The sequence below is a fragment of the Hippoglossus hippoglossus genome, chromosome 9 (genome assembly GCF_009819705.1).
Source record: "Hippoglossus hippoglossus isolate fHipHip1 chromosome 9, fHipHip1.pri, whole genome shotgun sequence".
In the NCBI taxonomy this organism is placed as follows: domain Eukaryota; kingdom Metazoa; phylum Chordata; class Actinopteri; order Pleuronectiformes; family Pleuronectidae; genus Hippoglossus; species Hippoglossus hippoglossus.
In genome coordinates this window covers 19,538,847-19,560,289 of record NC_047159.1, presented here as the reverse complement: position 1 = coordinate 19,560,289, position 21,443 = coordinate 19,538,847, and the positions used below count along the sequence as shown (strand labels likewise).

The window sequence follows — 21,443 nt, the reverse complement described above, 5'->3', positions numbered from 1 at the left end:
TTTAGTTACTTTTCGTTACTTTTCGTTACTTTTCGTTACTTTTAGTTACTGTTGGGCCATGGTTTTGTGTGAAACCACACTTCGGCCTACATGTGCCATCAAAGCCTGAAGCCGCATGTTCCCCCAGGACTCAGTCTCCCAGGGGCCATCAAAAACCAGAGCAAGGAACTCAGTCTCCCAGTGGGCATCAACTTCACATAGAGGGGTGAAAACCCCCCCAGGGACACAGGTTTCAACTCCCATTGGTCACTCTGGACCCCATGACCTGTGAGGTCACCGGGCCAATATAAGCCTGTTTTCCCCCTCTTCTGTCTCTTTCTACACTCCCTCAACGGAGAGAAGGCTGTCGAGCCTCTTCCTGCCTCTTCCTACGATCCTTCCACAGGAGGGAAGGCTGTCGAGCCTCTTCTCCAGCTCACATCTTCTCTTCCCATCCAACTCTTCGAGAGGAGCACAAAGGTGCAGCTTCCAGCTCATCTCACCAAGGAAACCTCCTCGCCATCCAAGCTCTACCAACCCTTCAAGCAGCGACTCGATGTCCTGCTTGAAAACTTCAACCAGCAACTGAGCTACACAGCTCAACAGAAACCAGCAAGACGACACAAAACTGCGAACTGCACAACAACTTCCTTTTTCCCCTTTCCGCGGACGGGTAACACAACTGGGCTTAATAATTATACTAGGCTAAGCAAGACTGTTTATTCGATTCTGTGTGATGTTTATAAGTTTGATTTGTGGTGTTGTGATATTTTGGGTACAAGTTATTGAGAAAGTAATGTTAGTCTGTTATGCTCTTCACAGTCTTTCGTTGCATCCAATCTAGTAACTTTCTCTAATTTGGCACACACGCATAACTCTTCACCTCATTATCTCTACAGGTCGTAAACATTCCAATAGGTGGGGGAAGGGTGTTATCTCTTTGGCCAGCCACCATTTTGAAAGCACGCTGACTCACACAGACACTCACACATACCTATCTTTGTTTAGCAATTAGACCGTTAGTAATGTGTGTTTTTATACTTTATTATATTCATAATAAATGTTTTTGTGAAGTGAATTTTACCAACCTCTACACTGTCAAGAACCCCATATCTTTCAACAGTTATAGTTATTAATTTAATTGTTAATCAGAGTTCCAAATTTGTAGTTAGAACCTTTATGAGACTTATTCAATAAATTGGCTATCTTTTCCCTTCCTTTGAAGGCCCCGAGGTAACTTTAATCAATTAAAGTTATTATTTAATATTAATAATAAAATATTAATATTTAATATTTTATTTTGATAACCAAATTTATTGAATGCCGAAAGGCACACCATTTTATGGTATCACGTTTAATGCATTATGGCACATTACTTTGTAACTTTTCATTACTGTTAGTTACTTTTCGTTACTTGTCGTTACTTTGTAACTTTTCGTTGCTTTTAGTTACTTTGTTACTTTTCGTTACTTTGTTACTTTTCGTTACCTTTCATTACTTTGTTACTTTTCGTTACTTTCGTACTTACTTTTCGTTACTTTAGTTACTTTTCGTAAATTTTCGTTACTTTCGTACTTTTCGTTACTCTGTTACTTTTCGTTACTTTCGTACTTTTAGTTACTTTTCGTTACTTTTCGTTACTTTTCGTTACTTTCGTACTTTTAGTTACTTTTTTGTTACTTTTGTACTTTTAGTTACTTTTGTACTTTTAGTTACTTTTTACTTACTTTTGTACTTTTAGTTACTTTTGTACTTTTAGTTACTTTTTAGTTACTTTCGTACTTTTAGTAACTTTTTAGTTACTTTCGCACTTTTAGGTACTTTTTAGTTACTTTTGTACCTTCAGTTACTTTTTAGTTACTTTTGTACTTTTAGTTACTTTCGTACTTTTAGTTACTTTTTAGTTACTTTCGTACTTTTAGTTACTTTTTAGTTACTTTCGTCCGTCTGTCCGTATTTTTTTTTTTTTTTGGAAGGACAGACGGACAGATTTTATTTAATTTTTTTTAATTTCAATTTTATTTTATTTATTTATTTATTTTTCGTCCGTCTGTCTGTCCGTATTTTTTTTTGACGGACCCTCCATATATTAATATTAGTGCAGGGTCATAGCGCCACCTACTGATCAGTGTGATAATTATGTTGTTGTAACATTGTCCAATTGACACAAAATTGCTCACGCTACATCAGAGCCCCTGCAACGCGGAGACGTCGCTTGGTCATTGATCGCTCTCTCCACTAACCGCAACAGGCTTCAAAATGCGTGTGCTCGGGCCCGTTAGTGCTACAACGTAGCCCTAGTTCTAGTTGTAGTCATAATCAGCTGCCACCACGAACCATAAACACAATCAACGATCTATGATCTATGATCCACCATCATGATGTGACCGCAGCTGCGACCCTGGATCTGCAACAATACAACTCTATCTATCTATCTATCTATCTATCTCTCTCTCTCTCTCTCTCTCTCTCTCTCTCTCTCTCTCTCTCTCTCTCTCTCTCTCTCTCTCTCTCTCTCTCGCTCTCTCTCTTCATGACTTTTGTGAAGCAAACTATTTTACTGTTTGTGAGTGTTTGTTTCAATATTTGTTTTTGAAGTAAGACAATAAAAAGGACATGAGTTTATCCACAGGTATTTTTATTTGTATTTAACAAATACATTAAATTCAGAGACCATTGTGCATTTTGAATTCAATCTAAACCCCTTTTTCTGATGTATCATAGGAGTGAGGCCTTCTCTCTAGTATCTGACATCATGGGTTGTTTATAAACATGTTGTTTCAAATGGATTAAAAAAGTAACACACCAGTCAAAATATAGCACAATATAATGCGTGACCAACCAAATAGTATTAGTTAGGTGATAAGTTGCAACACAATCAAATCCTAATACTTGGACATCAGTTTGTCTGTTTGTCTGTTTCTTATCCTCAAAAGAAGAAGAGAAAGAAGAAGCAAAATTAAGTTGACATCATCTACCTTCCACACATGTATATTTGGTTCCCTCCCCCTGTTACTGCATCCCAGCCGTGCTGCACTGCTGCTGTGCCTGTGGAACAAAGAAGAAATAAAGCAACAATTAAGCCACAGTATCATGATTAATCATTTATAAAAGAACATTGTTTAGAGTGCTTACAGTGAACTGTTATAGATTAGTGTCAGATAATTATTACCCTATTATACCCTCGAAACAAAATTAGCTCTCTCCCTCAGTTTCTCCAGGCTGCTGAGTAGGGTAGCATTTTCCTGCTCCAGAACTTTTACGCGAACACAATTAGCCTGCATTTGTTGCTCCATGTCCAAAAGCACATTTCCTGTACCTTGAAAAGTTGCAAAGAAAGAATATGCAAGCATTCAACATGACTACAACAGAGACAGGTGGCAAATAAATGACTGGAAACACAATTGTGGAATCACTTTTGTAAACTATTTGGGTTCATCTTCCTGTTCTGTATATTCCAAAGAGAGATGGTCAATATGCTAAGATTAAATAAATGCCTACTCTGTGGTCGGGCCTGCACTTGGGGGCTGAGCTCTGGAAAGGCCACCAACAGCTTCTCCCTCTCCAATAGAACTTGCACATGTTCCTTCAGCTCAGCCACGCTCTTCTCTAGCTCGCCCATGTTTGTTACCATCGTCTCCTTCTCCGTTTGAAGGTCAAAATGCAAGACCTGTCAGAAAAATATACACAAATGTAAGCATGAGCTGTAGGTTTAAAGGTATTTATTATGGGTATTATTGTGGATAGGAGCACTAATATACCTGCTGTTGTGTGAGCTGGGCCTGCAGTTGCTCCTTCTCCTCTGACATCTGTTGCAGCTCATTGCGTCGGTCGCTCTGTCTCTCCTCTTTCTCTCCCAACTGCCTCTGCAGCTCTTCACACTCTTCATCGAGAGCATCCACTCTCTCCAACAAAGACTTCTGCTTCGCCTGCATTGACTGCATGCACCAAAAATATTTACACCTGTGTATTTGAATACTGCTGCACAACTGATCCATGAGTGAAACCGTAAACGTCTCCTAATCTGATGTTTGTTGTGACACTGACCTCTTGCTGGCGACAAGCGCTGTGGTACTTGGCGTTCTCCTTGTCAAGAAGAACTTGAGTTTCAGAGATGTGACTCTCTAATTGCTGGAGTCTGTTTTGTAGTTTACAACAGGCCTCTTCCTCCAACTGCAAGGACTTCACTTTTTCCTGCAGTGCAGTCTTCTCACATTCTGCCAAACATTCAGCATTATCAGTTTATTTTATGTGTGAAACTAAGCCCAGTGTGTTTAGTACAATCCTGAAAGATATAAACCCTAGATTTTAAATCATACAAATCTTTACCAAGTGCTTGCAATGCATCTTCCTGCGACAAGGTTTCTGTTGCAAAAAATTGAAAATAAAAGTATGAGTGGTAACTGTGATCTCTATGTGTTCTCATCATATTCATCTGTGAGTTTACTGCACCTCTCTTGAGTTGTTGTTTCTCCTCTTGCAACTTTTTCTCTGTTTCCTTCATGGACCTCTGTGCTTTGCTAAGTGAAAACTCCAGCTGGACAATGGTTGCCTGGCGTTTCTCTGTCTCCTTCTTGAAGTCTTTTCGTGCTCTTTCCAACTGAGTTCTGAATTTATCCCGCTCTGCCTCTGCTGCTGCTAATCTATCCCTAAGAGGGTGGACTGTAGCCCGCACATCTTGCAGATGTTTTTCCAGCCGGCGCAGGTCCCTGAGTTGCTCATTGGCCCACTGGGCAACATCCCCTGTTGTCATGTGTCCAAGCTCCAGGGTGTCCTCCACAGCAGCCAACAGTGGCTGCAGAGAGGACGGCAGGCCCTCACTCTGAAACAGTTCTACCAAAGCATATCCTGCCTCTCTCAAGGTGGACTGCACCCGATGACAGGCGTCGCAGGGAGAGAGGGATGATTCCACTGTCTGACAACCCACACTGCGACTGTCCGTTTTAGGACCGCATGGGGTGTTGTGGGAAGGACTAGAGGGTGCATGGTTCTGCGGTAAAAACTTAAAGGAGCTTGATGAAGACCAGGCAGATGAACAATGTTTGCAGCTGTCACTCCTTGAGCTCATCTGGGGGGAAGCACACGACACTGTCTCTGTCTCATCACAGTCAAATGTCTTTGGTTTTGTCTGTTTCTTGATGGCTTTGACGGTGCCCTAAAACACAGAAGAAAAAGCATGAAAGAGTTATGGGATTTATCCACTTTCTGTTAAAATCTTCTTTTAATAAATAAAAAATGCATACCGTGAGGCTGGCAAAATCAACTAAATTACTCCAGTAGTTTCTGACCACGAGACCAACTGACAGGCATCCTTTCTGCTGGGTTTGTTCTCTCCTGTGGCTGCACTTCAGCTGCTCAACATAAGAACTGGAGCTTTGTAGAAGGAGCAGTAGTCTTGATCAGGAAGAAAGAAAACCCGTACTGTTGTTATCAGTAATCTTATGTGATTAATAAATACAGACAACTACCATATTTATATTATTATTATTACAATGAACACTAGTAGTTGTAGAAAACGAAGAAATAGTCATATTAATATTATTAAGAAGCATTACTCTTATAGAAATAACAATATTACAGTAATAATAACAACAATAATAATCGTACTGAATTACCTGTCAATCACAAGCTCCAGTAAGACAATATGGGAGTGCTGGTTGAATTCACTCTCCCCCTCGACAAAGTCATACTGGCCCAGCAGAGCCACCATGTCCAGGTTACAGGAGAGTTTGTCGGGGAACTTCCAGGAGGGGGCGCGGAGCGGGCCAGTTCTGGAGAACACGTCCAGGATGGCGCCCTGAAGATCCACCAGGTCTCCCCGGAGGCTCTCGATACAGTCCTGGCGACCCAGGAACTGACTCATGTCTGACCCCAGCTAACTCACACTGCAACGCAACATCTCAGGGTGAGTGGGTGTAGCTTGTTGTCCTCGAATCTCCCTGGCAACCTCGGCGAACTGCGAGTTCCATAATGCTTTGCGGCGTGTTTCCGGAAGTAATACGTCGCCATTGGGGTCAATTTTCCGCACGACGCAGTAAGTGCTCAGCCACAGCGAGTTTAGGATTTAAGCTAATATAGACTTGTTCAAAATTTTATATTGTTGTTGTACGTGTCTCTAAACTGCGTGTACTTTTCTCATTGACCTGCTGTTTTCAGGTAGCTTTCGGTGTTACAGAAAGACGCCGCCATGCCGCCTGGGCCTGTTCAAATCATTCAGCCGGAGTCCAACAATAAGGTAACGACGATACCACTCGGTTAGCTCATGTTAGCAATGTGGCTAACTAACCGCTTCTGTTGGGAAATTAACGAACGGTAAATTACGCTTCCCTTGCCGTTACGAGTCTGACACCGTAGCATTTAACATCCACGAATCTGACATCAGGGCATTTAACATCTATTTTCCATCAATGCGGCAAGACATACATATTAGCTTGTTGGGCTAACATTAAGCTAACAAGTGTCAACTTAGCCCAATAGCTCAATACTTTATATGTTCAGATAGCGTTTGAGACGTAAGCCCTCAAATTGTGAACGAGTTGTTTACTGAAAGTACTGAAACCCGATGTTTGGTAAAAGTAGATGGAAGTTTTTCTTTATGTTATTATTATTATTATTTCTCACTTGGGTTAATTCACTTACCTGATTGTAAACAGATACTTTCTCTGTAATAAGTGGACAGCAGCTCCCACAGAAGACTTTTACAGCAGATTTTCACATTAACCACGATATTTGTAGGATTTTTCCATATGCAACTGATTTTTGTTCAATTCCGTTGTGTTAGATTGGTGTCAAGAATGTTCAAATAAAAATGCAGTTGTTGTGGTGTGCTAACTTTAATAGATGGGATTTATCGTTTTATCACAAGACTATTCATTGATTGCTTCTTTTTGTTGTATGTGACTGTTTTTAAGTGTTGCATTGTAATTTTACCAACAGAATGATGCACCAGTAGAAGAAACCCCAGCGACTAAACCGATCGTTGGTATCATATATCCACCTCCTGAGGTCCGAAACATAGTTGACAAGACAGCCAGCTTTGTTGCCAGGTTGGTTTCTCCCCACGTCAACTGTCAAATATCTTAACTGGATTTTATGTCTATTATATAAGAGCTAATTTATTGTCATTTCACAGGAATGGGCCCGAGTTTGAAGCAAGAATCCGACAAAATGAGATCAACAATCCCAAATTTAATTTTCTCAATCCCAATGACCCCTACCATGCTTACTACCGTCACAAGGTCAATGAATTTAAGGAGGGGAAAGGACAGGAACCATCTGCAGCAGTGCCTAAAGTTATGCAGCAGGCAATGCTGCAGGCCCAGCAGCTTGCTCAAAAGGTAAGACATAGTATTTCTGTCTGCTGTAATTTTATTTATTTTCCCCCCCATTTGTCGTAGCTGGTATTATTTCATCACAATGACTTAAATCTTATGTTTGTCAATAGGCTCAGGTGATTCAGGAGACAGTAGTTCCTAAAGAGCCACCTCCTGAGTTCGAGTTCCTCGCAGATCCTCCATCAATCTCAGCATTTGACCTGGATGTTGTCAAGCTCACTGCCCAGTTTGTTGCTCGCAATGGCCGCCAGTTTCTTACTCAGCTCATGCAGAAAGAACAGAGGAACTACCAGTTTGACTTTCTGCGGCCGCAGCACAGCCTTTTCAACTACTTCACCAAACTGGTTGAGCAGTACACTAAGGTGACCTGACAAACTGTGCCTCTCTGATACTGTTGCTACTCATCGTTTGTGTGGTGATTCTAAACTGTATCTTGGTTTTGATTGGCAACCTTTTAGATACTGATCCCTCCTAAAGGCCTACTAATCAAGATGAAGAAAGAGGCTGAGAATCCAAGAGAGGTTATGGACCAGGTAATCCCTTTTTAACTGTCACTGTCTCTGAGAGTAAGAATGTAATAGCATGTTGCCCATATTAATCAGCTTTTATAATCCTCAACCATCAGGTGAGGTACCGTGTTGAGTGGGCCAAGTTCCAGGAGCGTGAGAGAAAGAAAGAGGAGGAGGAAAGGGAGAAAGAACGAGTGGCATATGCCCAAATTGACTGGCATGACTTTGTAGTGGTTGAAACTGTGGATTTCCAGCCCAACGAACAAGGTAATATTACCACAAAGCTCATCACCTTTAAATGTGCAAGCCCTTAAATGTAGCTCGAATAAAATATCTTTAATGTTATCTCTTTTTTCCCCCAGGCCACTTCCCCCCACCCACCACACCAGAGGAACTTGGTGCCCGCATCCTAATCCAAGAGCGCTACGAGAAGTATGGCGAGAGTGAGGAGGTGGAGATGGAGGTTGAGAGTGAGGATGAAGACGATGAACGGGAGGTTCGGGACAGGGGCCATCCCTCACAACCCGATCAAGACACACAAGTTCAGGACATGGATGAGGTAACAACTAATGAAGATGTTGCAGTAATGGGTGGATGTAAATTTATAGGAATATTTGTGTCATTTAAAATTTTAGTTAATTTATAACTTGTATTTACTGATGCTTTGCTTGAAAATATATAACGTAATGAAAATGCTGGTAACAACACATCACTCCTCTCCTCCTTGTTTCTTCAGGGATCTGATGAAGATGATGATGGCATGAAGGCTCCACTGCCACCAGACAACCCTATGCCACCCCCACTGCCCCCAACTCCAGATCAGGTCATCATTCGCAAAGACTATGACCCGAAAGGTAACTTGTCCTTCCTTACATAAAGTAACATCATCTGAATAACAAGCTATTTACAATTTGTGCTCATCTAATGCTATCTTTTCCTCCCAGCTTCCAAGATTCAGCCCTCAATTATACCTACTGATGAGTACCTCATCTCACCAATTACTGGTGAGAAGATCGCAGCCAGTAAAATGCAAGAGCACATGCGTATTGGTCTGCTGGATCCGCGCTGGCTGGAGCAAAGAGACCGCATTATCAAAGAGAGACAGATTGAGGATGAAGTCTATGCTCCTGGTTTGGACATCGAGAGCAGCTTGAAACAGTTGGCCGAGAGGCGTACCGATATCTTCGGTGTAGAAGAGACAGCCATCGGTAAAAAGATCGGTGAGGAAGAAATCCAGAAGCCAGAGGAGAAGGTGAGAACAGTTATTTGTTTGAATTGAACAGCTTTGAGTTAAACAAATTTCCCAAGATGAATGTAATTGAGTTATTACAGTTGTGATAATGGTGTGTTTTCATTAGTTTTTTTGTGTTTTGGTGTCTGTAACATCTTTGCTTTTCCTCCCCCACCAGGTTACCTGGGATGGCCACTCAGGAAGCATGGCTCGTACCCAGCAAGCAGCACAGGCCAACATCACCCTTCAGGAGCAGATCGAAGCCATTCACAAGGCCAAAGGACTAGTGGGAGAGGACGATACCAAGGAGAAAATTGGCCCAAGCAAGCCGAGTGACCATCACCAGCCTCACCATATGTCGTCTGCATCCAATATGCAGAAGCCCGGTCCTCCTATGAACTTATTGCCTCGCCCACCCGTATGTTACCATCTTTTGAAAAAATATTTTATTCTTCGTTTGTATTTTCTTATACAAACATACTTATAATCCACTAATGTATTTGTTAAACAGATGGCCCCTCCAGTGCGCACCACTCTCCTGTCTGCTGTACCTGTAATTCCAAGACAGCCTATGTCTCCTGTGGTGCGCCTTACATCTGGACAAGTCTTGTCACCAATGCCTCCCATGATGTCTGCTCCCCGCATCAATATGGTCCCCATGTCGCAAGCCGCACAGCACATCATGGCCCCGAGACCACCCCCCATGGTTGTTCCAACTTGTAAGTTGAAGGTTTTCTGGACGCTTGTCATTGACATTAAAAATAAATATGCACTGTCACATTAATACTTCTTTGAATGCATTTTTAAATTTAAGTAACCTTACTCTTCTTCCAGCGTTTGTCCCAGCTCCTCCAGTACCACAACCACCCAGCTCTGCTCCGGCTCCACCTTCCCACCCACCCCCACCTCATGACGACGAGCCAATGAGCAAGAAGATGAAGACTGAGGAAAACCTTATTTCAGAGGAGGAGTTCCTTCGCAGAAATAAGGTTTGAATAGAGCAATGTTTCAACCTTTATATTTGTGATGGCTTATAAACAATATTTTTTATGTATTATTCCCATCAGTATACCAACCTCTTAAGTTAGTGAAGCTTTGGCTGTAATAAATACGGTCAAATACCGATTTGGTCGGTCATATCAAATACTTCCTCTAGATTGCTCTTTCTGACCTAGGTTGTTTTTCCCCTCAGGGTCCTGTGGCAGTTAAAGTACAAGTCCCCAACATGCAGGACAAGACTGAATGGAAGCTAAATGGCCAAGTGCTGAATTTCACCGTCCCGCTCACAGACCAGGTATGAAAATGTTGACTGCTTATCTCTCCTTTTTATCCCAGTACAAATACTGCATTATTACAAATGTTCAAATGCAATGTCTCCGCAGGTGTCTGTTATTAAAGTCAAAATCCATGAAGCGACAGGCATGGCCGCAGGAAAACAGAAGTTGCAATACGAGGTAAACTTACCTTCTGACCTTATTTGAACTTGTGATGCCTGACCTGCATTCAACTTCATTATCTTAAGAAGTAAACAAACAATAATGTGTATTTTTTGTTCATTTTCAGGGCATTTTCATCAAGGATTCCAACTCTCTAGCTTATTACAACATGAACAACGGCTCCATCATTCACTTGGCGCTGAAGGAGAGAGGTGGAAGAAAGAAGTGAGCCACGCAGCGAGCAGAAGATTTTACTTGTGGCTGTTTTGTCACCATGTCCTGTCATTTTTGTTGAATGGAAGTTGTATCAGATTATTGCACCCTTCATACCCGTCTGTATGGAGAGCACGTTCATCTTATCTCTTATCTCTGAATGCTAAAAGAGTTACATGCTGTCTGGCAGGTATGACATCAAACTCTTAGTTAAGCTTTGATTTGTTCATGATGATATTCATTTAGTGACCGTAGAGTCACATTGTAACCCGTTTAAATAAAGGAATCAAAAAAATCTTGATCTGCTTTTGGTGTTTTATTGTTTTATATAAAACAAAGTATCAACTAATACAGGACACATGCTTTGATGCCAGACTACCAAATATACCAACGCCCAGGGATAGTAGGAGAAAATTAGTGTAGAATAAATAGGTGGTTTACTAGAGCTGTTGATGTTGAGACAAGGTGCAAGTTGCTTTGCTTTTTTTTTTTTACGAGACATTGGGAGTAATTCCCATGAAGACCACAAGGGCTGGTTATAACATGAAGACGCTGGAACTGCCCAGGACGACACTGGGTCTGTGACTCGTCCAGGAGCGGCAGGCGGACGTGATGACAGGGCAGCGATCCACTGCTGAGCAAGTTCTAAACTTGTTTACCTGCTAGCACCGTTAGTTAATAGCTGTGACAAACAAGTGAGTAACCTAGCATGAGTTTGATGAAGGTAGAGCCAGTGCAGGGATCATTTGGGAGTTTAGGCTAACTACTCAGTGGCTAGCTAATGTAAAATCTGTAAAAGACATCGCGTCAGCGCTGCTAGCTATCGCTAAACCTGTTTAAAGTGCTCTAGAAGTTGGTTCGTGACTTTCGGCAACATTTACAGAGGAAATAGTTGTAAAAGTCAAGTCGGGATATCATGACGTCGATGCTATTTGATCCGTCAACATATGCGGAGGAGCACTTTTGACTTTGGGCTGTCAACAAGCTCGCTGGCGTTAGCTATCCTGGCTAGCCAGCAGCTAGCACTCCTGCTACCATGGCCAGAATAGAAAACGGCCGTCAGTCGGCGGACACTACGAGCATCCGGACCATCAGCAGCAGCCGCATAGACGACGAGAGCTCGTTGGGATCCGACTCGGAGATCAACGGCTTCACCAGCGACAGGCAGACCGATAAATATGGATTCATCGGCGGGGCGCAGCAGCACTCGCAGGCGTCGTAAGTTTCCGTCAACTTTTGTGATTTACACCCATTGATTTCAACTGTGTACTCAGGGCCAGCTATAATATAGGTGCCGATCCAGTAATCCAGTGGAGACCAGGGTTTGAACGTGGTAGTTATGATGACATATTGTGTTTGTGTACCACAGAGCTCCTGGCCAGCTGCGTGGCACTGTGTGTTTTTTACATATGCCCACGGTTGGTCTGTCAACATGGCTCAAATGAAAACATGAGCGGGATTCATAATAACACCAAGCATCATTCTTCCTCGTTCTCTATTATACGTGTGGTGTTTCTTGTGTCGATCTTATTTATCCCTCACAGTTTTTGTGCAGCTATTCTTTTCCTTTTGAATGGATTCATTCATATCCTTGAGGCATGTTTCAGTCTTTTTTTCTGTTCTAAGAAGGCCTCTGTTTCTTCCCTTTTCAGTGGGAGACTAAAGCCTACATTACAGAGCTAAAATAGTGGTGGGAGTGAGGGAAAGTTGTGCCAAGCCCTGGCTGTCTGTCTGGGAGCCCGCTGTTTTTTGGAGTCTTTGGCAGACTTGGAGCCACAGCTCTGGTGCCCTGTTACTCCGGGGCCTCTTTGGGCTCTCAGTTTTATAGGTAGTCACAAACCCAGAGTTTAACTTTCAGTATTTAGAAGTGAAAGTAACTCATCCCTGTTAAGAGTCACTAGGAGCTGAAGCGTGAGTGTGACATCTCGTTGCACGGATCCACACACATGAAGCCGTTTTTGTGCATAAAAAGAAGGAGGGCTTCCTGACGTTTGAAACACTCTTTGAAGACAATTGAAGCCTACAATTACAGCCTTGTGCTGATGAGATGATTACATAGCTTCATAAAGCAACAGCCCTCATTCATAATGTAGGTTATACTTGCCCACATTTTCTTTTTCTGCTGGAGAGTACAATGTGAAGTCCTTGCTTGTTCTTGGCTGTAAATGATTTGCAGTTAAATCACATCACAAGGCGGACCGATCCTGACTGCAGCTCTTTGAGGTTCTTTGCCATTTAACGGGCTATATATGAGTTTTTTTTTGTCTTTTATAGTCTCTTCAAAGCAAGTCGAGTAGTTGTTATGTTCGAAGGATTGCACAGTTCACTGACTGCGCATGAGTGATGGCCACACACAGATCTGATGCCGAAAGCTGAGCCTTTCTGAGGTCATCTTTTGAGTTTGTTACAAACACTCAACCTAGAAGAGCATCTTGCTAACAACCATCTCTTTGTTATTTGGAGGTTTATTTCCAATTTTCCTTATTGAAAATACACATGTTTTTTTTAACCTGGCAGTGCTTACTTTCCAAATAGGAAAGTCCCTTGGGTTTAATATTGTTTTAAAGAGCAAAATATGATTGTTATTCTTTTCTCTGTTGTTTCTCCAGAGCTCAGGATGTGCCTCCAGAGGTGCTCAGGCAAAGGGAGGTGAAGTGGCTGGACATGCTCAACCACTGGGACAAGTGGATGATCAAGAGATTCGACAAGGTCAGCACCAAGTGTTAACTCATTAACACAAAATGTCAAGTGGCTTGTTTTGATTGTCCAGATCTGAAAAGGTTTCATAAATTTGGTATCTGAGCTTTGCCACCTCTGTCGCATTCCACACAGCAGTTTTTTTTAATCCTGCCGGGTTTTGTACACAGCATGATCAGACGAGGTAAATTACATTGCTCAAGCATTTGATTGCACAAGGACAATACTTTTGCGGACACATTGTCTGCAGCTTCACTTGTCTAGCTGGTTCTCAGCTGAAACGCTCTGAGCGATTCAGCTCACAGATGCAGCCTTAACTCTTTTCCATGAATCAGCAGCAGGGCAGGACACGACCCATCCCTTTATCGCCCTGTGTACCGTGTGACAGATTGACAGTCTCAAATTCAGGGTGGGGCTGTAAAGACTCCCTGTGAAACTGCTGTAACAAAGGTCTTGTGATTTTATCCTATAGCTGTACTCGTGTGCAAGTCAACTCTTCAGAATGAAAATCTAAAAGTTGTTTCCACTTCCCTGTTTTTGCCGGTGGGCTCAAAAAGTCATGCATTGAAGGTCAGAGTTTCTAATCCTTTATTCTGTGCCTTTGTTTTGTTTTACACAAACTTTACAGTAGAAATTGAACTCTCCTTGGGGAAGTGTGCCAGCTTCATATCAGAAAAGCAAACAAGAGGGACCATATTTCACTGTAATCAATCTGTTGCGTAAACAGTAGCTTGTGACTATGTATGACAGATTAGTTGTGTCTCCGCTTGGACACATAACATACGTTTTGCTTGAGGTGCTTTTAGTTGATGTTTAGTAACTGCATACGGGATGTTTTGGGTCCATTCAGGTCACTATAATTATGTTTCATTTAGACTTTTTATGTACTGACAGAAATCCAAAACAGATGTCTCACAAACTGGAGCGCAATAACTTTGCAGTAATTGTTGCTGAATATAAAATGTCAAATATGCCTTGAGCTGTTTTGAGCAGATACCTACATTTGGAATGAATTCAAGAAGAAAAACCAACACCAAGTGACAGCTCCACCAATATACATACTAGTTATCATAGCGACTATGTCTCTGTCACACTTGTTCCCTTTTTGTATCTTGCTTTATTTTATATAATGTGTTGCCTCTGTGGCTCAGGTGAGGCTGCGGTGCCAGAAAGGAGTCCCTCCTGCCCTCCGAGGCCGTGCATGGCTCTACCTGTCAGGGGGCAAGGTGAAGAAAGAGCAGAACCAAGGAAAGTTTCAGGTCAGAGAGCTTCTTCTTTCATTTCCTCCTTACAGGTCTGTTTATGCTGATCTTTCACTCTTGTTTCACTATTGAATTTCATTTGAATTTGTTACTGAAACTGTGGCTGTCCTACAGGGTTACTTCCTCTGTTGAGATCCCTGATTTGATTTTTGTGCACAGCACTGGAGATTTTTAACAGCTAATAATAAAACATTTACTCTCGATTTAACTTTGTAGGATAATTAAATGGAGTTCTTTTTATGCTAGAAGTAATCCTGTGATCACTGAATCTTATAGAATAACTTCTTTCTAAATCGTAGTTTGAAGGGCCACAGTGCTTTTACTGTGTAATAAAGTCTCCTCCCTGTGTTTGGCCAGGAGCTGGATAGCCAGCCAGGGGATCCCAAATGGGTTGATGTGATTGAGAAAGATCTCCATCGACAGTTTCCTTTTCATGAGATGTTTGTGTCACGGGGAGGACACGGGTAAGTTGTGAGACGTGATGCGTGAGGGCTCCATTGGGGATTTGTTTGGCGTTTCATTTGTCTTAACTTATCTGTATGTTGATTCTTCACAGACAGCAGGATCTGTTTCGTGTTCTTAAGGCCTACACTCTCTACAGGCCAGAGGAGGGATACTGCCAGGCTCAGGCTCCCATAGCTGCTGTATTGCTCATGCACATGCCTGCTGAGGTACTGTATACTTTCACTCCACCACAAACACCATATAAAGTATCTCCTTTGGTGTAAACGGGCTGTCTCCATACTGTGTTTTACTGGGGAGGGATTAGCTGCCTGTGTTAAAAAACTAAGATCTGAAGGTTTGTTATATTTTGCTCTTTAAACTAGAAATCACATGAACACTTTTATTTGTGACCTTGAAGAAGTCTATTTTTAGACTGAACAGCAGCGACTGTACAGATGATGTCATTTGGAGATAAATCCTGGAGCTGCTCCAGAAACTTAATAATGCATCAAGCAGCCGCAGTGACTTGACAACTGTTTATGTAAATGTTCTGATTCACAGTGATAAGCTGTGTATTCAAATAAAACTTTCTTTAGTATCGCTGTGACTCCACAAACTCACATAATAAATCACTCATTGTTTGATGCTGTATTGTATATTACAATGGATTTGGGACTAATTGGACTTAATTATTTTTTTTCTCCTTATGTATAAAAAGCCTACATTTCATTGTATACTGCTATCATTTCCAGTGTGGCCCCCAGTCTATCTACAATCGATGAGCGTTACTGGGGTGCATATGCTTGCACACGAAGGTCACTGACAGGTGGCACAGAGACTAAAGAGTGAAAGACAAGTTCTTGTGAGAGAGAGAAAGATGCATTCTGCAACTGCAAATATGAGGTCTAACTGTCAGGGTGGACGGTAACATTGTTATGGACCATGGCGTGAGCATGTGATAGCTAGCAGGAGCACGACAAATAGCGCTGCACACACCAAGTTAGAGATGTTTTATATCATCATTATTAGAGGTGTAAACATTTTTTTTTTCCATTATTAAACTGTGGTGCAACAATCAGAATATGATGGGCTGCCACAGTCTATGGGAGAAACTGGTAGTTCCCTTTTATTTTTTATTAATTTGAGATTGCTTGCTTATTTAGTTTCTTCCCCTTATTTTCCCCTTGCATCGCTACTCTTTTGTGCTGCTGTGTCAAATTTGAATTTCCTCTACGTTAGTCAGTTGAGTTATGGAACTAAAACCTCCTGGCGTTATGTGACATCATCTGTGTTTGTCTCCACAGGATGCCTTCTGGGGGCTGGTCCAAATTTGTGAGAAGTATCTTCCTGGCTACTACAGTCCTGGCCTGGTGAGACTGAAATACAAACAAGCATTAATGATGAGCTCATCGTGAGAGAGTATGACTTCATGTGACACTGCTGTTACAAGAGCTGTACAGTAATCCACACTGACCTGCTGAGCCGACTTGCTCAAACTGGAATGCAGTTTTGTTTTTGCAGACGTAGGAATTCTGTGGTTATAAGCTGCTGATGAAACCGGGGAGGCGTTGTCAGACCATCATTTTACTTTGGGTTATTTATTTGCCAAGCTACATGAGTGAACTATGTTGTGTAATTACTTTTGTTGTGTGGTTACTGTCCAGTATTATTTTTTCGTGTTGTCATTCTTCAGAACACAATATCTAAAGAACCCCTTGAGGGGAATGTCTTCTAGTTTGGTACAAATGTTCAGTTGGACTCAAAGATTAACCGATGTCAATTTGTCAAAGGTCAAGGTTACTGTGACCTTACAAAACATGTTTATGGCCTCTTTGAACAAGATGTCTTAATATCGTCTTCAAATTTTGACCAGTTGTCATTTGAACTCAGAGATGAACAGTTTAGTGGTTAAATCTAAAGCTCACAGTGACGTCATATGAAACTGCACTGGTTGGTGGAGGTATTCAATCACAGGGCGGTAATTCTAGTTTCTAAATGATATCATTATTTTTAAGTAGAATCAAGGATTCTGTAATGAAAGTATAGCATGGAGCTACAAAAGATGTTAGGAAATCTGGGTTGTCATGCAGAGTGTGAAATGATTTACAAGTAGAGCAACATGATGCATTTGTACTTGTTTTTTTAAATGGATGAACATCCACGTGTGTATCAGGTTTCTGACCTAACAATGCAGAGTACAAAAGTTTTTGTTTCCTCTTTTAATGCTGTCCTCCCTGTGTCTCCTCCAGGAAGCTATACAGTTGGATGGAGAGATCCTGTACGCTTTGCTGCGACGCGTCTCCCCACTAGCCTTCCGCCATCTGGAAAAACACAAGATCGACCCCATCCTCTACATGACTGAATGGTTTATGTGTGCCTTCTCCAGAACGCTGCCTTGGGCTTCTGTGCTGCGTGTCTGGGACATGTTCCTCTGTGATGGTAAACAATGACTTGCAGTGCTACACCTTCAGTGATAGACTTTCCGTGTTTGTAGACGAGTATTACTTCAGGACTTCTTCACACTGAAACTCACCTGGCTCTATCTCCTTCTCACAGGAGTAAAGATAATCTTACGTGTTGGTTTGGTGCTGCTCAAGTGCATGCTGGGGACCCGGGAGAAGCTGAAGGCCTGTCAGGGCCAGTACGAGACCATGGAGCTTCTCAGGGCCATCGAGCCTCGATACATGCAGGAGGGTTACCTCGTCCGAGAGGTAAGAGCAGAGGGGCAGCAACATGTCACCACAGAAACAATCCTTTAACAAGAATGCATGTGTTTCAAGGCTTTCGAGGCAATCTTTCACCCTGCTTCACAGTGACTGAAATTCTATATCTCCATCAGTAACAGGCATTATTAGTTAAATAAATATGGTTTATGTCACACAAGGGGCTGGGTCATATAAAAATATGGCTACCTATATTTAAGCTATTTTGCAATTTCATGATATTTTCTCTCTTAGGCTCCAGCCTAGCTCTGATTTGCACAGATGTATTCATGACAGAGGGTGGAAAAGCCTAAATTTCACCTCTTTCCCATGCAGTGGTGCTTTCAGAGCACACAAACACTGTCATCTACCTACGACGGTGCTATTAACACCTTATTTTTATACAGGAAAAAAGCTAAGCACGGCTATGCTAGTGATGCTAGCCATGCTGCATATAGCTGTTGGCCGCCATACAGACCAGTTGAATGTGTTGCAATTGGGAAAGCAAGATGAGCAGCCCTAAATTAATTTTTTTTAAACACACACATTTTGTGACCAAAGCATCTCACACAGATGCTCAGACACTGAACCAGTACTGACAACCTGTGGATGGGAAGCAACCGATTCATTTGATCAATCTTCACAGATTGTTTTTTGTTGGCTGTCTTGTACACAGAGGATCTTTATGTAGCTATGCTTCTGGTTGTGTTCAGAGGCTCCTTTCTCTGAGCTGCACATCACCCATAGATTGTATAGGCAGCAGCTTGCTGAGGGAGGGAGGGAGGAGCTACGGCTGGTGAAGCTGATGCTGGTATTAGTGCGACGTCGGGTAACAGTGAATATTGTATATATAACTTTGAACTGCTTTTTCACATGTTTAAGTTGTTATATGTTTATTTTTCATTCAGATTTTGGATGGATATTTATAAACAGGCTAAATCTACTTTAACGAGAGAATATGGATTACATGCTTTGTGTTGTTGTGGCTAAAAGTTTTGTTTCACTGGCAAAATCCTTTAATGATGTAGTGGTTGTCATTGGGGATGAAATAAACAGAGAACAGTGAGTGTTCACAAATGTAGCCAAAGGACCAGCAGAGTCTGAGAGAGTGATTTAAAGTGGTACAGAGACAAATTGACCAGAGTGCTGGCTGGCCACTGTCTGGTTCCTGTGTGCGAGTCTTGTGTGAGTATCTGTCCATGTTAACAATACCCCCTCTTATACATGGGGCTGTCTCGACAGTGAGTGTTGGTGTATCTACAGCAACCCCAAGGCCCTCTGGCATTTACTGACAAAGTTCACATTTTAGCACAATGGCCAAACATGGAAGGAACATATTTTCCAGCAAGGGCTGCTCTTGTTGCTTCACATTCCCCTGACTATGATCTATATGACTCCAGCTGTGACCTGATGACGTGTTTCTTCCTGTTGCAGATTCTGGAGGTGCCAGTGACCGCACGAGACGTGGAAAGAGAGCATCACACCCAGCTGAAGCGCTGGAGGAAGAACCGCGGAGAGCTCAACTTCAAACCGCCTCCCAGGATGCACGGCGCAAGGCTCGTCATGTTGGCAGAGCCGCCCAGGCGCCAGGACCTGCAGCAGAACCCCACTATTGTACTGGAAGTGCCTCCGCCCACCTCGCAGCTGAAGAAGGGAAAGGAGGAGAAGAAGAGCAAGAAGAAGAGGAGCAGCATGAAGAAATCCCAACCCATTATGGAGGTCCCCAACCCTTACCCTCTTTCAATCGACCCTCCGCCTCCACCACCGCCCACAGAGCCACCTGCCCCACCTCCGGTCAGGGTCGAGACAGCCGAGGCTGTGCCACAAACTGAAACAAACTCAACTCACCAGCAGCAAGAGCCTCCTACAGTCCTCCCCCCTGCCAAAGAATCTCTTCTTCAGCGATCCACACAAAGCCTTTGCAGCACAGACCAGGACACATACCTGTAGCTCCACGTCTGTCAGTGTGTGTGTGTGTGTGTGTGTGTGTGTGTGAGTGAAACACCAGCACCCATCAGCCAACAACCAGCTGGCTTTGTCGGCATCGCTATCACTATTTTTCTAGTGTTAGACTGTTTTATATTCATTCTTTCATTTCAAAAACCGTTATGCCTATGATATTATTGATGTTCCAAAAACATAGTTGCTAAATGTAAAACTGCTTTGATGCCATTTCTCCACATGAAGCTGCTGTGATCTCCTGTTAATGGTTTCACTCAGATCCAGGTGTCCTGTTTACAAGGGAGACACGTTACTGAGTTTTTGGAAGCTAGGTCATTTCTCCAGACAGGTGTGGTTTAAATGGGACTCAAAGGACAATGAGGTGCCACAGCTCATAGACTGTGTATAAAGTTGGTCGTGAAGTCTCCACTTCCTCCCATCATCCATAAATGAAGCCAAAATATCTCAGATACTAAGGCTGCCCTCTTGCACATTTGAAGCTAGAGTCTGCACAGTAGCGAGCCGTGGTAGCAAGGTCTCGCCAATACAGGCGACCAATTGCATGTCAGTCTGACCTGTCATTCATGACATTTCACCTCATTTTTATAGCATCAAATACTTCATAAAAACCAAACTTACTGGAAAATGAGAACTTGTATCCCATCCACTAACATGGAGTAGGTAGGGTTTATGACCTTTACTACAGCCAGCCACCAGGTGGCTATCAAGATGCTTTCGCTTCACCTTGGGGAGCTGTCATGTGTCCATCTTTATGTACAGTCTATGCTAATATTGTGCAGCAGTGGACACAAACTCTTTTCATCTTTCAAACTACTTTAGCCAATATGTTTCATGAGGGGTTTTGTACACTAGAGGGCAGTGTTGAAAAGGTTTCCTCTTACCTGTTAGTAAAACTGATCAGAGCAGGGATGGGCTTCCTTTTAGGATTCACTCAGTTTGGGAGATATACGTTTGACATTGATGTTGGATTTCTTCTTGTCCAGTAGGGGAACTTTTTCACAACTTGCATTTCATGTTTTATATTCTTACTTTTCAGCTGAAAATGATCTTCTTCAAGTCATGACCTCACCCCACATTGAGTTCATGCATGTTTTCCTCTACAAAGCACTATTATTTAAAGAACAGTGTGAACATTAAGTTGTGCTCTCAAGTGTTTCAGAGTCTGTTTAATAGACACAGTTAATCTCTGTATATCCGTGTGCCAGGCACATCTAGCCACTTTAAATCAGCAGTAATTCATGTTGCCTGGGCAGCAGAGAGGAGCACACATTCCTCATCGTGTCCTACATGTCTGCCTTGTTACAAGCCAATCGTCTAACAAATGTCTCTTGCCAAATTTTAATCTGTGTAGTGTATGTGTTTGTCTTTGTTTCCTGTCACAGCCGGGGCAGTGAGTTAGTGCAGATTAGTGCACTTGACGTAGCTCAAGTATCCATTTGGGGCCAAGCAGATCTTTATGTCTAGTTTGTTGGGTTTATTTCTGTTTTTAAATATTTTTTTGCTAGAATTTCCAAAGCAAATCAAGACTGTTATTTTGAGACGATCTTTGACCGCTTCCTGTGACCAGACTTATTCCATTAGCACAGACAAGGGATCATTTAGAGATTTCAAGATTTACTGGGGTATTTCTTGCCTGAGAGCCCTCATATCTTTGGGAAATTGGGAGATGAGCAT

At 42.3% G+C, this 21,443-nt stretch overlaps 3 protein-coding genes across 3 annotated transcripts; 2 read left to right on the top strand and 1 right to left on the bottom strand.

The window, feature by feature from the left end:
• Positions 1–2,760: 2,760 nt before the first annotated feature.
• ccdc157 (coiled-coil domain containing 157) lies at positions 2,761–5,992 on the bottom strand. Its single transcript, XM_034596243.1, has 9 exons — positions 5,595–5,992; positions 5,223–5,373; positions 4,432–5,134; positions 4,309–4,344; positions 4,027–4,196; positions 3,741–3,917; positions 3,481–3,649; positions 3,162–3,298; positions 2,761–3,027 (listed from the first exon to the last, which is right to left on the bottom strand). Exons 1-9 carry the CDS (start codon positions 5,840–5,842, stop codon positions 2,992–2,994), a joined length of 1,827 nt encoding a protein of 608 aa, XP_034452134.1. The 5' UTR covers positions 5,843–5,992; the 3' UTR covers positions 2,761–2,991.
• Positions 5,941–11,003, top strand: sf3a1 (splicing factor 3a, subunit 1). Its single transcript, XM_034596242.1, has 16 exons — positions 5,941–6,017; positions 6,140–6,214; positions 6,916–7,025; positions 7,112–7,316; positions 7,424–7,675; positions 7,772–7,846; positions 7,939–8,089; positions 8,185–8,381; positions 8,559–8,676; positions 8,767–9,074; positions 9,232–9,471; positions 9,565–9,772; positions 9,888–10,042; positions 10,246–10,347; positions 10,436–10,507; positions 10,617–11,003. The coding sequence occupies exons 2-16, from the start codon at positions 6,167–6,169 to the stop codon at positions 10,716–10,718; spliced, it is 2,343 nt and encodes a 780-aa protein (XP_034452133.1). The 5' UTR covers positions 5,941–6,017; positions 6,140–6,166; the 3' UTR covers positions 10,719–11,003.
• A 263-nt stretch (positions 11,004–11,266) lies between these two features.
• tbc1d10ab (TBC1 domain family, member 10Ab) lies at positions 11,267–20,147 on the top strand. The gene is made up of 9 exons (XM_034596131.1): positions 11,267–11,920; positions 13,312–13,411; positions 14,551–14,658; positions 15,019–15,125; positions 15,218–15,332; positions 16,410–16,475; positions 17,355–17,544; positions 17,662–17,816; positions 19,242–20,147. The coding sequence occupies exons 1-9, from the start codon at positions 11,739–11,741 to the stop codon at positions 19,755–19,757; spliced, it is 1,539 nt and encodes a 512-aa protein (XP_034452022.1). The 5' UTR covers positions 11,267–11,738; the 3' UTR covers positions 19,758–20,147.
• The last annotated feature ends 1,296 nt before the right edge of the window (positions 20,148–21,443 follow it).